Here is a 13,688-nt window from a genome sequence, read left to right on the forward strand (position 1 = left end):
CAATAAGCTTCCTGAGAGCAGGGATCATTTTTGGCTTGTTTGCTAAAGTGACTGGCACACTATAGGCATTAAATCGATATTTGCAGATTGGATGAATTTTTTGGAGTGGAGGTGGGGTGTAGGGTATAGATTGGTACATGGCGATTCTTCAAAAGATGTGGAAAAGGGCTCCCAACAGTAAGCAAGCAACCTGATTTCATGGATATTGATTTGCAAAGACTTCTGAACAAGCAGAGAGGGGTTGTGAAGGTAGCATCTGGCAGCATGCCCATGAAAATTGGCTCCTGTGCCACAAGCCACACAGGTGGTTGAGGTCTGATCTCTCACAAGTCTCTGCACAAACAATACACTCTTCTCTACCAGAACAGGAAATACGAGTGGTTTTATGAGTCTGAGGTCTCACCAGATTTTTGCCACCCTGTAGCTACTCCAGTCCAGCCCATGGTTGCCATTTTTGGCAACATCCTAATACCACAACTCTTCAGTCCACCCCACATATCTCCGGGGAGGGGAAAGAATTCCATCAGCATAACTCACAAGGGAACATGCCTGGGGATTCCGGGTCCTAAAGCCCTTACCCTGGGGGTTGTGGTGATGACAGTGGTTGGGTGGGAAATGACTTTAATACTCAGTGTCACTGTTCCTGTCTCAACAAGAGCCTCATCTTTCTTCCTGCCAGACAGCAAGTTATCATCAGTTATGCAGACAGTTATGTAGCTTGTAGTCCCAGATCGTATCAAGCCCACCAGCATAGTCAAAGGGAGATGTAAGCAGCAGGTGTGCGACGTTGGAACCAGCATTGGGAGAGAAGGTGAAATGATTGTTGATGTTACCTAAATGAGATTTGATGCAGGGGTGTTGGTAAAAGGAAGAAAAGAGAGTAAGAAATAAAAATTTAGAAGAAAACTGCACTCAATCTTTTTCTCAAATGTCCACACCTCAAGTGTAGACTGTATCTGTGACACACCAGAGCTGGATTAGTTATATGCTACAGGCTTTACCTGCACCAGAGATGGCATTAGTACAAAGAAACTCTTGCTCACAGCCAGCGTGGCTACAAACAAGGCTGAGTAGAAAAGGACAATAGGACAAAACCCTTAGCCTAGGCGCCATCTTGCTGAGTATTAAGCAGAGACTTTGTAACCCTGGTGCAGCCCTTCTGATTTCTCACCCGGCAATTATTTGGTAACAACACTGTAATTCACACTCAGACAAATGAGTGGGCGTCAAGAGGGTAGAATAGGTCACGTCCCTAGCCATAGGCCAAGTTCACTGCATGCTTTTCATGGGACCCAGTGGGTCACACTGGTTATGGATGTCCCTGGAGTCCCCCAAAAGAAGGTGCCTCCTGGCTTTGCAGGAATGGCAGTCCCAGGTCCTCCTGAACCCACCCCATCACACCCCCAAACACACACGCAGCACTGCTGGGGCTCATGGCTCAGCTCAGGGAGCCTGGGGCAGAGAGGCTGGCAGCCCAAGCACACCCCTGCTCATTCCTCCACTGGCTCCAGACTCATTACCAACTGAACACCAGTAAATGGAGCAGGAGATGATGCAATTTTTGCTCCCTTAACAGCAAAATGCTCCATAAAGGCCTTAGGGCTCTCAGTATGGATTATTTCCATCTTCAGCAACTGCAGTCTCGAGGCAGTTTCTGCCCCTGGGTTTTGTGACACAGCCAGCTCGAGAGGCTTCCTACTGTTCAAGTTCCTGCTCGGCCAAGGGCACAGCAGGCAGCAGGGATGGATTTTTACTCTCTCACGTGGAATTGTTCTGCTTGTTTAGGTTTAAATCTCTGGCCCCAGCACTTCATTAGATGAGCTATTTTGGTCTAATTTCCATTGAGGGGTGCTCTTTTTTCCCTAGAATGGTGTATTTTTAAAGAGAGAAGATGAATGGAGCAGAAGAGAATTCCTGAGGACACATTTCAAAATGCACTTAATCTATTTAATCTATTATTATCCAGAGAGAGGACTGGGATTCCCTGCCCCCACCACAAGCTTTCAGGAAAAGAGGTGGTTGAAAAGTTGGACTGCATTTTTTCTAATGACACTAATAGGCTTTATGACTCATACTGTAGTCAGGAATTAGGGGATGGGGTTCACCCTTTTCTTGGGCTTTTGAGCAGTCACATATGGGGTCTGGGAGGAGTACGACGAGAAGGGGAAACCGGGAGGAGCGTCAGGAAGCATAGGGGCTGCTAGATTCTGTATCTCTGCTTTCCTCATTCAAACACTTCCCCAGCAAGCTGGGTGCAGTGATGTATGCCTCTAGTCCCAGCTACTTGGGAGGCTGAACAGGAGGATTACTTGAGCCCAGGAGTTCAAGACTAGCCTGGGCAACATAGCAAGACCCTATCTCAAAAAAAATAATGCCCTCCCAACTCCCATCCCACTTTGCCCAGATCAGTGTGTGAGCACAGACCCCCACCCTAGACAACTTCAGGGTCCTCAGAGACAGGGTCAGGTTTGTCGACACCAAGTACTATACCTGGGCCAGTGGAATAATGGAAAGATCTGGGGCTGGAATCAAGGTCAGTATACGTCAGCTTGAAATTCTGAATATTTGTGCCAACTTTCAGATCCACTAGGAGGGCCAGGAAATAAGAGTTTGGAATACAAATGGGCTTTTCATCATTTTCTTCAAGGATGTTCACGGTAACCTAGAGTAGCAAGAAGGTGGTCATTCTCAGTAGCTAAAACTCATTGAGTGCTTACTGTGTGTAGGCAGTTTTCAGGCTAAGTACTTTTCATAAATTAGCTCATTTAAACTCACATGAGATAGATAACATGATTATTCCCATTTTATGGATGAGAAAATGGAGGTTTCGAGATAGTAGGTAATTGATCTAAGAGCATTCAGCTAGTGAATGGCAGAGCTGGGATTTGAATCCTGGTCTGTCCTACTCCAAATCCTATGCTATTAATTTCTACCCCGTGTGCATGTGTGTGTACACATGTAGTGTATGCATACCTTGTCCCACCCCCCCACACACACACATGCACCTGAACACATAGGCTCACCTGCGGATGACATTGAATTGTTTTTCCAGGAAGGTATGGATTTACGGTGACTCCATGTGCTGCCTTACCTGCTGCCCCTTGTGAATTGGAAGTTCTTTAACTCTGGCATATACAGAAATGGTTTTCAACCCTGGCTCTGCTTTCTTGGGCCCACTTCAGACCCAATAGATTGGAGGGTAGGGGTCAGGGCCCTCACTGATGTTCCCTAGCTGATTCTAATATGAGCCAGGACTAAGACCCACTGGGACAGAACAAGCAGGCCTGGTTAAGCTGGGATCTCATCTGTAACCTGGGCTATTAGCACTGTACTAAGCCCTAGGGCTAACCTGCCATAAGCAGGGGCCAGCCTATTCTCTTTCATCGCTGTCTTCTATGCCTGCTGAATTGGAATATAGCTTGGGATGCCTGCCAGCACAGAATCGTAGAACGTCAGCCCTGAAAGGGACTTGTGTGATCATTTAGTTCATCACCCTTTTTAAAAAGCTTATGAATTTTGAGTCATATTCATACTACCTTTGAAATTTGGGATTTCAGCTATTTCTGAGCCCGGGAATAAATTGAAATGTTCACTCTAGTTAGTTCCCAAAGTAGGGTCCATTCATTTTTCTAAAAAAAAAAAAAACAAAAACCCAGCCTAACAAACACTGCAATTATTTCCAACTTTCCTTGGGTAGCAATGTCAAACCTTGCACATCATTAAAAACATCATCCCATTAATTCGAAGCAAGCTATCAGAGGAAGCAGACTATTCAGGCACAGGGTTATCAGGAGACTCTCCATTTAAGAGAGAGAGAAATAGGGACACTGAGATAAGCATTGCTCAGACTCCCTCGGAAAACTGGGATCAAAGTTGAAAAATGAACTTGGTCTCCTGACTCTGAGCCAATCTTTGTCTATAGCTGCCTGCTGCTAACTGAGAGTTCATTTTGCCTTCATGCTTTTTTACTTTACTAATGGGAAGGACCAGGGAATAGTTTGGTCTTTGTGGCTATCATGTTGCCCCTGGATAATCCAAACCACTGACAACAGGGACCTATTAGGCCCTTGCCACTCGAGGTGTGGCAGGGGACCAGAAGTGCCACCCTACTTGGAACCATATCAGAAATGCAGAATCTCAGGTCCCAGACCCGCTGACTCAGAATCTGTATATAACAACATTCTCAGCCTCAAAGGTTGGGAAGCAAGATAGCAGCACAGCATCGTTTTAAGATCTACCCCATCTAGTGTGCGTAGAGGCAGGGTAGGAACATGGCATAACTGCTCCTGGGGAGGAAATGCATAACTCCAAAACCACACTCAACTTCTGGACAGTGCGCATTTCACCAACAGCCTTCAGTGAAGGCAAAGCAAGATTTAAAGGGCCACAAGAGGAACCTTGTCCCACAAAGTGGCTTTGTGGTTCCACCCGACATTCCAATAGCTGGCCACCAATTTCAGTGCTTTTCTCAGTCACCCACAAACTTGGGCCTCAAAAAAAGGTGGGGCCAGGTGCAGTGGCTCACGCCTATAATCCTAGCACTTTGAGAGGCTGAGGCGGGTGGATTACTTGAGTTCAGGCGTTCAAGACCAGCCTGGCCAATATGGCAAAACCTGTCTCTACTAAAAATACAAAAATTATCCAGGCACAGTGCTGCACACTTGTAATCCCTGCTACTTGGGAGGCTGAGGCATGAGAATCGCTTAAACCCAGGAGGTGGAAGTTGCAGTGAGCCAAGGTTACACCACTGTACTCTATCCTGGGCTACAAAGCGAGACCCTGTCTCAAACAAGAGAAAAAAAGAAAAGAAAAAGAAAAAAAGAAAAATGTGGATCTTTATTTCTCAGGGCACCTTGATTTGTTTCTCACCACATCCGCAGGATGTGGCCCTGGGAAGTTTCCTCATTGCCATATCCACACTCTGTAGGTGCCGGAGAGACCCTGAGTCAACCAGTTGGGTTACCGGGACTACAGCAAGCAGCCCCACTCACAGTGACAGAGCTTGTGTCCTCGTTGCTGGTGGCCTGGATTCTGAGAATATAGATAGGGGTTGTTTCGTAGTCCACTTTAGTTACCAGCTGGAGTTCTCCCATCTTGGGATTAATCCAAAATACGTTCGGGTACTGGAGGCTGGCCCCTCCGGTGGAGATGGAGTATGCGAGGCTGCACTGGGGGAGGTCTTTATCAGTGGCTTGCACCTGTCCCACTCAGGTTCTGGTTGGAGGAATAAAGTACCTGCAATAAGTCCTGCTTTTAAGGGGTAGGGAAGGATGATTCAGGAACCGATGTCCTCACTGCCATGGGAAGAAGGACTTCTGGAGGTCTCCTTGCTGTCCAAACTCTGTTTTATAGCTTCAATTCTACTAAATTGAAATAATGCTAACCATTACCTGCTAGGTAACTGGCCCTATGATCCAAACAGTCCTGTGAACTGTAATAGACAATTTATGCCTCTGTGTGTGTTTGTGTGTGTGTGTGTGTGTGTACGTGTCACGCATGTGCGTGAGACAGAGTCTCACTCTATCACCCAGGCTGGAGTGCAGGGGTACAATCTCCGCTTGCTGGAACCTGCATTTCCCAGGTTCAAGCAATTCTCCTGCCTCAGCCTCCCAAGTAGCTGGGATTACAGATGCCCACGACCACACTTGGCTAATCTTTTTGTATTTTTGGTAGAGACGGGGTTTCACCACGTTGGCCAGGCTAGTTTCGAACTCCTGACCTCAAGTGATCCACCCGGCTTGGCCTCCCAAAGTACTAGGATTACACTTGTGAGCTACCGCGCCCAGCAATTTATGCCTTTATATAGACTCCAGGGACACCAATCATTTTGCTATCAGAAACAATAGTACAAAGAACATACATCCTCACACATACATCTCTTTGCAGCAGTGTTGTCTAAAAGTCCCGTGTTTTTCAATTTTCTGTAATGAGCATGAATTGCTCTTATAAAAATAAACAATTGTTAAAGAATTTAGCAATTGATGATTACAGATTATAGATTTTTAAGTCCTCTTCCATTTTGCAATTTTTACAAATACTGTTGGTGGAGCTGCTAGCATTCTGGCTTGCTTGTTTTATAGGAGTTCCTTCTCATAAATTACACTCCTCAAGGGCAGAAACCTTCTCTTGCTCAATTCTGTATCCCAGCACTAAGTGTGTGACCCAAGGTAGGTGATCAAAAAGAACTGCAGTAAGATCTGTGAATTCCCAGAAAGCCTATTCCTTTCTAATTTGTTATTCACTGGATAAGGTATAAGAAATTAAAAGCATTTTCTTTGGACCTTTATTTTGCCTTTTGCTTGAAAACTTAATGTCAGGAAATGGAGACCATCCTAAAGAGAATGGATCATTTTAGAGGGAGTGTTTTGGTTTTGGTTTGATTTGTTGTTGTCTTTAATATGGAAAAAGGATCCATGATCTAAAGATGCAAGGCTGTGAGGAGTCTATCACACAGCATTTATAGTATTACCTTCAAACTGAGAGAGCGAGAGAGAGGCAGAAAGTGAAGCTGGAAGTGGGAAGTGAGTCTTTTCCTTAGTGGGGGAAGAGCCTGCTAAAAGCAGGGTGTTGTAAAGGGCAGAAAAATAGGCCTTCAGGGAATCCTAGTAGGTGAGAGAGAAAATGCCTTTATTTTGTTTGTAAATGAAGGAAATATAGACATGGGAAACCATTTCTGTTTTTAAATTTTAATTCTCCGAGTGAGCAGGATAAAACTCACAGTGGGGACCAAGAGAAAACTTAAGCTAGGAAAAGGGAGGATTAGCGGAATCAGGCAAACAGACAAGGAAGCAATCAGAGGCTTCCGAGAAATGCAGTTTAATCAACAGTTTTCAAAAGTCCAAGTTTCACCTGAAGGGCTCCTCAGCAACAAGGAAAATTTAAAAGAAATAAGAGGTGCACTAAATACTAATCAGCTGTGAATCACTGTGCACAACAGCATGCGAGGCCTCCAGAAGGGAGTTTTCCACTCCACAGAACACACATTTGGATGGAGTCCATTGAGAGCCCTCTGGTCTGTGTCTTGCCTGTTACTTACCCGGCCTTCTTCCTGACTCATCAAATACGTAGGATGGCCTATCAAAAATGAGAGGAAACTCATTTTCTGGGCTTGTTAGGATATAAATGTAGATATTATCTAAAAATGGAAATAGAAACACATTCAATCACAAATCCATACTCATCCATTTGTTTATTCAACGTCTTTAAAGAATCTCCTGTGTACAGGCTTTGCGTGTAGGGGATACCAGGTGACTAAGACATGGGAGCTCCTGCCTTTTAGATGCTGAGGGTGATCACCCTTTGATAAACACATGAGCGCACAGAGCACTGCAGAACCCGGAGGAGGAACAGCTTCCAGGAGAAAGAACAAGCTGAGCCTTATAAGGACAGAATTAGACAAATGGGGCAGGGACGATATTGGGGGGTGTTGCAGGTGTATGCAAAAATGCCAAGGTATAAAACCACATAATTCACTCTGGAAAACTTCAAGCTGTTTGCCTAGTTGGAAAAAAATGGGGGCTTGGAAGCAAGTGACAGGAGGTGAAGCCGGAGAATCAAGCAGCAACCAAATGATGAAAATTCTTGTATGCCAAGCCAAAGAGTTGGAACTTGAACTTGACAGCTACAGGAGATGCTCGAAGGCTTTAACCAAGGAAGTCATATGATGGCATTTGCATTTCCCTTCAAAGACTCTTACATGTTGCAATTCAGCCGAGAAAGAGGGGGTCCCTGCATGAGGGCAGTACTATTGAGATGGGGGACCTAGCACAATACCGAGTGTTGCCCAGCAGAGTTTAGTCATTGATACTCAAGAAAGACACTCATGAAATAAAACAAAATGATACTTGCTTTTATAGTAAGGGGGGCCACATCCTGCACCTGGATTATCACCGTATATTTATTGCCAGCTGCTAGGTTACTTGGATTTTCATAGTCTAGATCACCAATCAGCTAGACTAAAACAGAGATAGTAGATTATACAGATTAAACAATCCTATTTATTAGGCTGTGAGAGATATTTTCATATACTGCTAGTGGATATATAAGTTGGCAAAACACTTTTGGAAAACACTTTGCCCATAAAAACGAGGAGCTTTAAAAAGTTATGACCATACCTTTGCTCATTGCTAGTGAACTTAACGGAAATGATTTACCAGGAGAGAGAATCTATGTACAAAGATGTTCATTAAGCACTATTGCTCAGGATCACAACTTCAGATTCGTTGAAGAAAAGCACAAAACTGAATCTTATATGCAAGGTTATTTCATCATAGTAGTCCCCCCTTATTATCTGTGGTTTTGCTTTTGACAGTTTCAGTTACTTGCAGTCAACCACAGTCTGAAATAGTGAGTACAGCACTATAAGATATTTTGAGAGAGAAACCACATTCACATAACTGGTTTTCTTTATTCTTTTTTTAGAGATAAGGGTCCCCTTTGTTGCCCAGGCTGGCGTGCAGTGGCTATTCACAGGTGTAATCATAGCTCACCGTAGCCTCAAACTCGTGGCCTCAAGTGATCCTCCCATCTCAGCCTCCTAAGTCATTGGCACTATGGGTGTGCACAACCATGCCCAGTGTCACACAACTTTTGTTATAGTATTTTGGTATAACTTTTCTATTTTATTATTATTATTGTCAATACTTACTATACCTAATTTATAAATTAAACTTACCATAGGTATCTATGTATAGAAGGAAAAAACATAACTTATTTAGGGTCTGGTACTATCTGTGGTTTCGAGCATTCACTAGGGGTCTTGGAACATATCCCCGGTGGATAAGGGGGCACTACTGTATTTAAAATTCATATGCAGGCTGGGCACAGTAGCTCATGCCTATAATCCTAGCACTTGGGGAGGCCAAGGTGGGAGGATTGCCTGAGACCAGGAGTTTGAGACCAGCCTGGGCAACATAGCAAGACTCCATCTCTAGAAAAACCTGAAAAATAAGCCAGGCACGGTGGCACACTCCTGTAGTCCCAGCTGCTAGGGAGACTGAAATGTGAGGATCACTTGAGCCTAGGATTTTGAGAGTTTGAGGCTGTGGTGAGCTATGATTGCACCACTGCACTCCAGCCTGTGTGACAGAGTGAGACACGGTCTCTTAAAAATAAATAAATAAAAATAAAAAATACCTATGCATATATGTATAAAATAGACATAAAATATATCTATAGAAAAGAGACAAGAAGGACATGTACCAAACTATTAACACTGGTTTTCAGTGAATGGTGATGCTTTTCTGTGCTTTCTATATTTTCTACAATGAACATGTATTAATTTCCTAAACAGAAAAAAATAGAAATTATTTTTAAGATGGCACTATGAATAAAGTGGGTGAGATGGTCTTGGGGATTGAAGAAGGGTTTGGGATGGGAGGTGGAGAAGAAAGCTGGGTGAGGGGAAGGGTAGTGGGTTGCTGGCTTCCCTCCCTGAGGCTGCTGCTTTCCCAGCTCTTTCATTTTTCTCTTCTCCTTCCCCACCACCTTGCAGCAGGAACTCTGTAAGGAAAGGTCTAACTCCGCTCATTGGGACCCACTTTTCATGTCCATCCTTCTTCCAATGCAGCTTTTGTCCCTTGGAGTTGCCAGGGAGGGGGCTCCCTACACATCCTCACTGTCTCACACTCCTCTGGTCTCCAGTGGTTCCACGGTGTGGAATTTATCCAGACACACTCAAGGTCCCGGCCCTGCTTTCTATCACGTCACACCTCTATGGGCCGGGAATGAGCACTCAAATAAACAAAAGTGCCTGAGCACAGAGGGCACTGATGTGTCTGTGAAGGCATGCTAAGCAGGCACACAAACTGCATGCTATGCAAGAAAGAATCCAGTCCTTAGCAGCCCAGGCACAACTATGTGTAACAAACGATTCCTGGAACCGGGGTAAAATAAAGAGCGATTGGGGAACACAGACTCACTATTAAGCCTGTCAGTTACGGTCGCTCTGAGAGGGGGTTACCTTGGAAATTTCTCTCTATGGGGCAGCAAAAGCACGATGCATGTTGGACCGATTCCCGATGCCCTTTTAATGATGCAATGACCATTAACTGACCACAATTTTCCCAGAGCCAGCTGGATCCTGTAAAAATCTGCCACCGCTCCCCACTCCAGATGGCATGGTGAAGTTGAATCTGTTGTTTGGTGCCTCACTGTCATCATCAAAGCAGAACTTGTTCAGGTCAAGAAGCAACGTCCCCTTGGCTGTTCTTTCCGGCACCATAAGGCTGGTGAAAAGACACAATCCAGTATTTCCCCCAACAAATGGTAATCGACTGTTCCTTCTCACATGGGTCCTGGGCTAGACACCTCTACTTTAACTGCAATTCAAAGTGAGTCCATGGTCATTGCAGTCACCTCCTAACTGGTCTCCCTGATTCTGCCCTTGCTACCTTTGGGCTATTTTAAACACAGCGGCCAAAGGGATCCTGTTAACATGTTGTCAGATCATGTCACTCCTCTGCTCCTAAGTCCCAAATGGCTCCTCATTTCACTCAAAGTCCCACTTTTGATCTGCAGGATGCTTCATGACGTGCCTGCCTTTTCCTCTCTGAACTCATCTCCCACTAGCTCCTCTCCTTGTTCACTCTCCTCCTGCCACTCTGGCCTTCTGGTGCTCCCTGAACTCTTCATGAGGCTCTGGCCTCAGCATCACTGCATTAGCTGTGGAATCCTCTCCCCCCAAATACCCACGTGACTCACACTTTCGCTTTCTTTCATCTATCTAATCAAATGTCACCTTATCAGTGAGGCTACCCGATCTAGAATGGCAATATTCCCTGCCCTGTACTTCCTCTCCTATTCCCCTCTTTATTTTTAATTCCCAGCACACATCATTATCTGATGCACCATATATTTCTCTTGTTTATTCTGTTTATTGTCTATTTCCCTCCTAGAAAGTAAACTCTATGAGGGCAAGGATCTTTGCTTGTTTCTTGGCACACTCAATAAATATTTGTTGAATGAATGAACAATAGACTTATAAGACTAGCACAGTCGTGAAGAAGAATAGAAGAGAAATACAAATTTTACCTCCTGCCTGAAGGAGTTTCTAATTGGGCTAGGGAGAATCCCTGTACCCCTCATCTCCCATGCTTTGAAGATTGAGAATTCCTTGACTTGTGTTCTAGTGGCTTCAGTGGCCTAGAAGGGCCTCCTAACACCTTTATATTATTCATCCAAAAGATGTTTATTAATGATCAAATTTGGGGGTCTCAATCTCAGTAGACTCCAGGGTTTAGGCAAATAACACAAATGAATAAAGCTACCCCCAAACTCAGAGCCTTCCAATCAAGCCCAGCTTGCTGTAGGAGGCTTTGAGGGAGACAGTGAACACCTTGAGGCTTCAAATCATTGAGGGGCTTTCTCATGTCTCCAGGTTTCAGTTCCTCCATCTATAAAATGGACATAAATGATATCAATTAGTTTTTACTACATAACACACCGTCCCCAAACTGAGTGAATTAAAACAACAAGCATTTATGATTTCTCACAGTACTATAGGTTTTCCCACAGTCCTTTTGGTTTAAGTTTGGCTTAGGTGGTCTCTGTGGTCACTGACAGCTTGGCTGGGGCTGGATGGTCTAGGATGGCCTCACTCACATGCCCAGTGGTGGGAAGGTGCTTGGTTTCTGCTTCTTGTTGTTGTCATCTTCTAGGAGGCTAGTCTAGGCTCATTGTATGGAGGTCTCTGGGTTCCAAAAGTAACAAGAGAGGGCAAGTCCCAATGCACATGCATTTTTCAAGCCTCTGTTGTGCCATGTTTGTTAATGCTCCAGTGGTCAAAGCAATTCACATGGTCAAGTTCAGATTCAAGGAGACCCATCTCTTGATGGAACAGCAAAATCACATTGCAAAGGAGCATGCATGCAGAGCAAGCAGGGAGGAATTTGTGGCTTTTCTTTTTTGTTTGTTTTGGCTATCTTAATCGTATTTTGCCTTGGTAGAATTTCTTACAAAAATATATCGTGGCTGTCGTGAGAATGTGCCTGGAAGACCTTCAACCACTAGAGCATAACTGACCATCAGCCTCAGCTGCTGAGCTCTGAATCCATCACTGTGTTTGTGGTGAGGCCACGTATCAACAACTGGTCATGGCAAAGATACTAAGGCTCATTCCTGTCCTGTGTCAGCTGACACTGACTCCAGGACCCCCAGTGCCCTAGCTGAACACTCCTTAGACTGCATGGCAGCCTAGAATACGTCCAACTACCTTTTCTCCCTCTTTCCTTTACTCAGATCAGCCTTGCATCATGATCTGATGACTTGCCCAGCCTTGTCCATCTCTCTCCCCATTTTCTGCCACAGGCATCTCCCCTAATAATAGCCTTGCACATTTAACCCCATCTTAGCATCTGGTTCTTGGAGCATACACTTCTCTCGGCAACCAAACTCTGCTCCCTTCTTTGTTTTACATCCTCTTTTCATGGCAGATAAAATCGGCTCTGGGCTCAGTGCATACAGAGCAAAGTCTGACAGCAAGAATGGTCATGGGCCACTGACGATAACAGGTTTGCTAGCTGGAGCGAAAACAGGTGTAATGGAGTCTCCATGATGCCTCATTGGCAAAGATTACCTCTGTATTTCAGCAGGATTGGAGTCTGAGCATTCCTGCCTTGGTTGCACAATGTCATGGTTTCATTCATAGGGACTTAGAATAGACACTACTTATTCAACACCAACTGCATGCTGTATCATACCGAGCACTTTAAAAACACTATCTCTAATTTTCTCATCTCGGAGAGGTTTGTATTCTTGTCCCCACTGCACGGGGGAAGAAAGAGTGGTTCCGAGCATTTTCAAGGCCTGTCCAGGAAAGTGGATGTATACAGACTCGATCCTCTGCAGTGTTAGAGTCACTGTAAACTTTAATTTCCATCGATAAGTATCCAGGCTCACAGATGGTTTGGGGATCTAAGCCTTGATTTCAACTCTGCAGAAGCCAGGAGATTGCGTCATTTAAAGAATCCAAGGTTCTGAAGCCAGACATTTCAGGCACTCCAACAGAGGCCTCTTCACTTGGCCCCCCGAACTGCTTGGCCTGTTCTCTCATTCGTCCCTGACAGTTGAGTTTTTTCCCCTAAACGCCTAACTTAGAAAGCCACTCCCCTCATTCAGCAATCCCTGCCTCAAAAGCGGACTACCCTCGCTCCCAGCCATCAGACATGTTTCTCTCCCCATGCAAAGGCGACTGTGTCATTCTGAATCAGCCAAACTGCTCCTCCTCTTGCTCACAAACAGCTTGCGAAGCGCTTTCAGTGAAGCGCCTGACAATTTACAGTCAGAGCAGGGGTTGTCACGGTGCCTCGGAAGCCTCGCTGGGCCCTGGGCTCATTCATTATCAGCCTGGGAAAGCCGTAGGGGCCACGGTGCGAAGGGCTGGGAGCCTGCAGGGGCCCTCGCGGGCAGCAGGGGGCGCCCGCCTCCTCCAGGCCGCCCTCCTCCCAGCCGGAGCACAGCACGCGGCCTCCAGCAGCCGCGCTGACCCCACCGGCTCTGCCACCTGCTCTCAAGAACTTCATAGCAGAGACCGCGCCCACAGCCTCTGAGGAAGGAACAAACATACAAGAGCAAGTGTCAGAGACTGTGGCAGAACCACTGCCATTGTCACTTTGTTCTGTTTTGACCTGCTTGTGTGCTTGGCTTTGACATAGTCCGACTGGAGAAGCTATAAGGCTGGGAGGGTGGCG

At 45.4% G+C, this 13,688-nt stretch overlaps 1 protein-coding gene across 1 annotated transcript in view; it reads right to left on the bottom strand.

The window, feature by feature from the left end:
• CDHR3 (cadherin related family member 3) overlaps positions 1-13,688 on the bottom strand; it is a 68,044-nt gene that overhangs the window by 9,548 nt on the left and 44,808 nt on the right. Inside the window, 7 exon segments of the mRNA XM_010380651.2 lie at positions 579-710; positions 712-833; positions 2,491-2,662; positions 4,992-5,214; positions 7,033-7,135; positions 7,845-7,950; positions 10,055-10,226. Of these exon segments, the coding sequence (XP_010378953.2) occupies positions 579-710; positions 712-833; positions 2,491-2,662; positions 4,992-5,214; positions 7,033-7,135; positions 7,845-7,950; positions 10,055-10,226 (1,030 nt within the window).

Source organism: Rhinopithecus roxellana, chromosome 6 (genome assembly GCF_007565055.1).
Source record: "Rhinopithecus roxellana isolate Shanxi Qingling chromosome 6, ASM756505v1, whole genome shotgun sequence".
Taxonomy (NCBI): Eukaryota; Metazoa; Chordata; class Mammalia; order Primates; family Cercopithecidae; genus Rhinopithecus; species Rhinopithecus roxellana.